Below are 6,923 nucleotides of genomic sequence, written 5' to 3'. Positions count from 1 at the left end.
ATCCTGGAGCAGTCTGGCATTGGCTCTGTGGGACACAGGGGAAGCTTCTGGCAGCTTCTCACAGAAGCCACACCTATAGCCCCCTCCTAACAAAACCTGGCCACGCAAACACAATACACTGTATTAAAAAGGACTTGCCAGAACATTACAATTATATTTGGGCTTAGAGCATCAGGTCTTAATGGTATACAATCACAAAATAACTCAGATTGGAATGGACTCCAGGAGTCTCTAGTATAAACTCCTGATCAAAGCAGAGCCAGCTCTGAGGTCAACTTGCTCAGGGCTTTGTCCAGTTTGGTCTTGAAAATCTCCAGGGCTGGGGACTGCTTGATTGTCCCCCTGGGAAAGACGTATTTCCTGTATCCAGCCTGAATTCTTCTTGTTTCAACTGATGCCCATTGTTGCTCATCCTTTCACCATCCTTCCATCCATCCATGCACTGCTGTGAAAAGTCTGTTTCTGACTTCTTAAAGAGTACTGGCAGGTAGGACTTAGATCCTCCTTAAGCCACCTTCACTTGAGTTCCACCAGCATCCTCTCATAGGGAAAGTGTTCCAGCCCCAAGTATCGTGGGAGCCCTCCATTTAACTCACACCAATTTGGCAATGTGTTTCTTGTACTCTGGTGGCAAAACTGGATGCAGTGTATTCCAGATGTGGTTTAATGAGTGCTCAGTAAAAGTGGACAGCCAGCTCCCTTGAGCTACTGGCTGTGTGCTGTTCACACAGCCTAGTGCACTCGTGCTTCCTCTGCCACCATGGCATACTGCTGGCTCATGTGCAGACTGTTGTACTCCAGGGCCTGAGTTTTCAGTAGAGTTGCTCCCAAAGCCATTGGTCCCCAACCTGTATTGGTTCCAATGGCTTTTCCTTCCAAATTCAGGGCTTGGCATTCATGCTTGTTGGACTTCATAAGGTTCCTGTTGTCCATTTTTCCTACCTGTCTTGGTCCCTGTGGGTGACAGCCCTGCTCTTGAGTATATCAACAGTCTTCCCTGATTTGGTGTAAATCTGCAAACTTTACAAGCATTATTTTGTTGCCTCCTTCAGGTCACTGATGAAGATACTAAACAGGACAGGCCTCAGAATTCTAAAACCCCTTTGGTGCAGTCTCCAGGCCACATTAACTGCTACCTGGTAAGACTGACCATCCAATTAAATTTTTCCTCATCTAGCTGCCCACCCATCCAAACCTTAATATCATAAGGTGGATACAAGAACACTGTGCGTAACAGTGTCAAAAGCCTTGCTACAGTCTTGGTAAATAACATCCACTACTTGTTTCCTGATAGAAAGCAGTCAGGTTGCTCCTGCAGGATTAGCCATGAACATCACCTGTATTACATTTACAATCCCACAAATAATTATTTTCCCTTACATTTTGAATAATAGTTTCTAACTCTTCAATTCTCTGTTCCAAATGAGCCTTTTCATTAAATGCTGTCTCTTAAGAAATCTGTATCAGATAACAACAACAACAATAAAATCACAGATAGGAAAAGTCTGAACTCACCACAGACATATAATGCAAATAACTCTCAGGATTAGAATATAAATCTTTAGCAACTTTAATTACAATACTAAGTAGTTTTCATGTTAAAATAACCTGGGGGAGGGGGAATCAAACCTTTAACTGCTCCTTGAGGCTATCACGTTCTGTAGTCATCCTTCGGAAATCTGACAGTGCTGTATCCCTGTCTATCTCCACATGTGTTAACACAGCTTGAGCTGCCACAGTACTTTTAGGAGTCCTGGGGCATTTGATAACTTCCTGACGAAGTCGGGAAATCTCTTCCTGTGCCTGTTTTTAAAAACAGCAGCATAACAAAATGATTTAATAGATAATGTAATATACCGCTGTGGCATACTGCTGGTAATGCAGAGCATCCCAGAAACTGTGCAGTATCAAACATGACATAACAAGTTGTGCATTTATTCTTTGATTCAGGAAAGCATTCTTAACTCAGGACAGCGCTTACAAACTTGTATTTAACTCACAGATTCAAAACTCTGACTTTTTTTCTATTTTTTAAACAAACGGTTTGGATTTTTTTTTTCTCTTTTTTTAAACACAAAACCAAAAATAGGACTTTTTTCTTGCACATCACCTTAAGTTATTTTAATTAATCATAGAAATATAAATAAAATTACCCTCTCATAAAGGCTGGCAATTTTGTCTCTCTCAGCTGTTAAAACTTTGAAGTTACCCCGAATTTCTGCCACAAGGCGCTCATAATTTTTCAGCGTTGACTTAAGTTCGTCACATTCTCTCAATATTTTCAAAACTTCTGAATTTGAACTCACTCCCTTAAAGAATAAGGTGATATAAAAAGTTAAAGTAGAGAAACAAAACTTGATATGCTTTCTTATTATATCTGGTTTGGAAATTTCTATAAACGATTTAATAAGACTTCAATCTAGTAACCTCTAGACAGTCAAGACTGTACATATATATTTCTCAGTATGAAAGACCAGCTATACATGCCGTTTTCTAAAATACACTAAATACACTGAAATACATTACTTTGAGCAGCAAACGTCTATCACAAATGGTACTGATAATCATGTTAACAATTACTTAAAGCAGTTGTCAGTAACCATTTAAAGTGATATACGCACATGCAGTGTAAAGTGGCAGGTAAATTCATATTATTGTCTCATTCTTATCTTTCTGTGTATGATAAATTAGTTTTTCTTCCTGTTAATTATGGCTGTGGTAGTTTAGCGTAAGATAAACCAACATTTTTAAAAAGTGCATTCCTACACTTGTGAAGTGTTTTCCCGAGCTCACCTGGATGGATGAAAAATTTTTTGACATGCTGCCACCAGTAGAGATTCACTTAGGACTTGAAAATGCGTTTCTAAATACCGTCAGCAAATTCTCAGTCTCTGTCCTCTTCTAATGTCTTAATAAAGGTATCAAGCCTTGAAGGTGACTTGCTTTGCTTTATTTCAGCTTCTGTTTGTAAAACAACCTGCATGTACAAAAATTAGATAATTCATTCACTGAAACAGAATATTTGTAATGAATGATTATTCAGTGTAAAATGGATAAACATAGTCTTCAAAATGAAGATGAAGCAGATATCTAATTAAAATAAATCTCCATTTAATACTTTAAAGCAACTTCTGAATGTCTGTATTTTCTCTTTTTTGTTATATTGCAGAATATGTCTGAATGTCCTTCTAAAATGGATCTAACAGGACAGAAAAGAACATAAAAGCTAAATGTTAATTAACTTGGAATATATCTGTTCAAAACTAAGGAGGACAATTAAGTAGATTTGTATTGGAATATCTAATGAATTTTTAAATATGAAAGAAATTAGGCCACTATGTTTGCTAGACATTCATGAAAAGCGAATTTTTGAAGTGGAAATAAAGTAGTGTGCAAATAAGTATAGTTAAAATCCAGGTGATATACAAAGGTTTAAATCATAAGCCTTAAAGTTGACTTTTGAGTGAACTTCCCAACCTGTACTACAGTGGCATGAAATGTGACTGTGAGATCCTTTTCCCAGCCTGTATCACATCAGCATGAAATAAGACTGTGAGACTTTTACCCCTACAATTCAAAGCCAGGTGCGGAACACCAAAATAGCAGCTTCTCATACGTATCTCGGATCCTGGCCAAACCCGGGATGTGCCCGTGTGAAGCAAAATTCACCCACCAGCTGTTACCACCGCGCCTTTCTGTCTGCATAACTTGTTTGTTAGATTGCATAAAAGCAGGACCCTCTCACAGCAAAGATGGAAACCTCATCTGTGGGCGGACGCACCACACAGGACTTCCCAGTTGCTGAGGGGAGGTTCTCCAAATCCTTCGCTGTGACAGGGCTCCCCAGCTGATGAACAGGATGCGGACAATGATAAGTATTGGGGCAATTAGTGATGTTGATTTATTTCCTAATCACTACTGCTAACTTTATAAAGTCATGACGAGATGCATCACCTAACTTTGTGTTGTTGCTTAGCAACATGCTTAGCTTATTCTGATTGCCCACTGCATTATTTCCTTTCTGTATTATTTTAAGATAATCAGTAAAAGGAGCTTACTCTTTTGGTTGGTGTCGATGTCCTTTTTGTCAGCCCCCGTTAATCAGCAAAATATTAAGCAAAACACCAGGAAGTTATATAGGGGCCTAAAACAGATTTTGAAGATGAATTGTAATTCCAAAGTTCAAAATTTCACACCAAATCCCTCACCGTTGCAATCTAGATGTTCAAAGTACCTGTACTCATGAAAGTTTAAGCACCTAGGAATACTAAACTCTGCAAATTTATTATTTTTGTTAAGACACATGCAGATATCTGTCTTTAAATCACTGAAAAGTTAGGTATTAATCACTTAAATCTCTCGGTGAATCTAGCTCTCAAATGCCAAGTTTTCTGGCTGAAGGATCAAAATCTTTCCAGGGTAATTGAGCAGTAAGCTCTGCGTAGTCAAAGTGGTTTTATTTTCCAGAGCAAGTTCTTTGCAGGATTGTGGCATAAGCTCAAATATTTTATACAGGAACAAAAAAAACCCAACCCTGCCCACTCCCCTGAAATTTGAAACAAATCTTTAACTTACAGTAATAAATTATTACCTTGAACACATAAAAAAATTCCCTACCAATTTATACTGGAAACAAGTGAATAAGTCCACTTAATAAATTCAAGTGTTAATGTAAGTTATTTACCACTGGCAAATATTTCTACAATTACAACATTGTATACATTTCAAAATATTCCAACAGTGTCATTACACCTTAAGAAAGACAGAATATTAAGATCAAAATTTTAAAGAAAAATACGTTACTTCATTCTGTTTTGCAAGCTATTTACAAAGTATTGAAAAGTTATATGGAATTTTGTTTAAAAAAAAAAAAAAAAATCAAGATTCTCAAAATCATTACAGGGTAGTTGTAAAACAGAAACAGAATCCCATCCACCTAGAGACAGATAACTACAAATGAAAACAGATCAGTTTACCCATTCTATAACTTGACTGTTATCAGTGAAAACAAAGCAAGTGAAATTCACTTGTCCAAGTATTCATTTCACATGGAAACCTCATGATTTCATAGATACATATATATTAAGGATACATATTTAACTCACAGATTTTAGTGTTTTGACTGTGTGTTCCAGTTTCTTTATTTTGTTCTGCTGACATTGAATTTGAATCTACTATTAAAAAAAAACCCACCAAACCTAGAGGAAGAGATGCATTGACTTTGTACCATCATTACTGCAAATCCAGCACAGTAGCTCACTTGTTCTAGTCCAAAGGAGCATTTTGTACACGTTTTCTAGCTTGACTAGGCTGAAAACATAATTTAGTAACAATAAACTTAATCTAGAAGGGAATCAGTTAAAAGTTTTATCTTCATATGCAGTCCAGGATTAGGAAAAACAGTAACAGTTGAGTTACTTTCAGATGAGTGAATGAAAAAGGGATACCTTTTCCCAGAACTGTCTTACCGAGAAACTTTTGAAAACAGGGACAGTTTAACTACAGCTATGGGCTGGAAAAGTAAGTATGTAGTTACACTGACTGCAGACAAAGAATATGCTTTTTCCCATCTGACCACTACTACTAAATCATGTAATTGCACATGCATGTAATGCAATTTTCTATTATCCTGTGAAATCAAAAGCAGTTTTCACTGACATTACATTCTTTCCAACTGCAAGCATTATTTTAATGCTTGAGCTATTCTACACTTCAAGAATACCACACTGGCCAGAACCTACTCCTCCTTCATCCCAGAAATATACATCAAAGCACAGATGAAAGCTAGAAATTCAGCCCAAAAGGTTCAAAAAAACCCAACAAAACAAAAACAAAACCCACCAAACCAAACCAAAACCCAACCCAACCAGTTCCCCATAATATTAGCAACCAACATTAAAATATCATTGTGCAATATTAATTCTAATAAGTAGATACCTTTGCTTCCTCAAGCTCCTTATCAGCAGTATTCAATAGCAATTCTTTTTCCAGCTGCTCAGATAGTTTGCCAATTACAGCCATTTCTTTACCTAGATGATAATTTTTACAGGTGAACCTATCTACTTGACTTTCCACTGCTTGCTTCCCATCAAGAAATTGTATGACATGTTGCCTTAGCTCATGGTTTATCTTCTTCAGATTTTCAGTCTATGAGGACAAGGAGGAAGAAAGTATTCTACTGCATCTTCAAGGATTTGCAGGGAGTGTTTCATAATAAGAAGTAATTAATGCTTAGCCAAAGAAATCAGTATAAATTATTCACAAATGAAGAACATGCACACTAGTAGCACCACTATGAACAGATTAATTTTGAAGGGTTCTGGACAATGGAGAATCTGGTCCTTAGTATTTACGCTAAAAACGGTCTCAGGCTGGGCTGCCCCTGCAGTTATTCTCCCACAGTACCATGAGAGGAAACATCAGGACAATGATGCACAGTGCAATTGCTCACTACCCGCTGATAGCAATCCCGAGGAGTGAAAAGGAACCCCGAACCCAAAACTGCCATCTCAAAAGAGCGAGCCCGAGTGATTCCTGAGAGGATCCCCCAGCTTTTTGGTCAACCCTCCTTAATATAATATGATATAGAATGTCTCATTAGCATACCCAAATACCAGTGTTAGGTTTTGCTAATTACTGTGCTTCCCCCCTCCCAGCCCACTGCACTCGCAGGCTGCCCAGACACCACGTCCTTGTACATTACGAACCTCCTTCTGGTAACAAACACCACACGGACACCGCGGCGCTTTCTGGCTGCTGAGAAGAAAATTAACTCCATCCTAGCGAGGCCAGGACAGCGTTCCGAGTATTTCAGTGGTTAATTTACGATGCTCCTTTCCTCCTTGCTCCCCACAGCGGACACGCCACCAGTACCTGAGACGCCACATCCCGTCCCGTCCCGCCACCCTCCGCACCCCTCGCCC

The 6,923-nt window shown here is 38.4% G+C and overlaps 1 protein-coding gene across 1 annotated transcript in view; it reads right to left on the bottom strand.

The window, feature by feature from the left end:
- TSGA10 (testis specific 10) overlaps positions 1-2,820 on the bottom strand; it is a gene marked incomplete at its 3' end in the record, with an annotated part of 25,009 nt that extends 22,189 nt beyond the window's left edge. Inside the window, 4 exon segments of the mRNA XM_029084790.1 lie at positions 1,381-1,458; positions 1,630-1,803; positions 2,154-2,309; positions 2,794-2,820. Of these exon segments, the coding sequence (XP_028940623.1) occupies positions 1,381-1,458; positions 1,630-1,803; positions 2,154-2,309; positions 2,794-2,820 (435 nt within the window).
- Between the last annotated feature and the right edge of the window lie 4,103 nt (positions 2,821-6,923).

This window comes from Antrostomus carolinensis, unplaced genomic scaffold (assembly GCF_000700745.2).
Source record: "Antrostomus carolinensis isolate BGI_N321 unplaced genomic scaffold, ASM70074v2 scaffold14364, whole genome shotgun sequence".
Classification (NCBI taxonomy): domain Eukaryota; kingdom Metazoa; phylum Chordata; class Aves; order Caprimulgiformes; family Caprimulgidae; genus Antrostomus; species Antrostomus carolinensis.
This window is presented reverse-complemented; position numbering and strand designations above follow the sequence as displayed.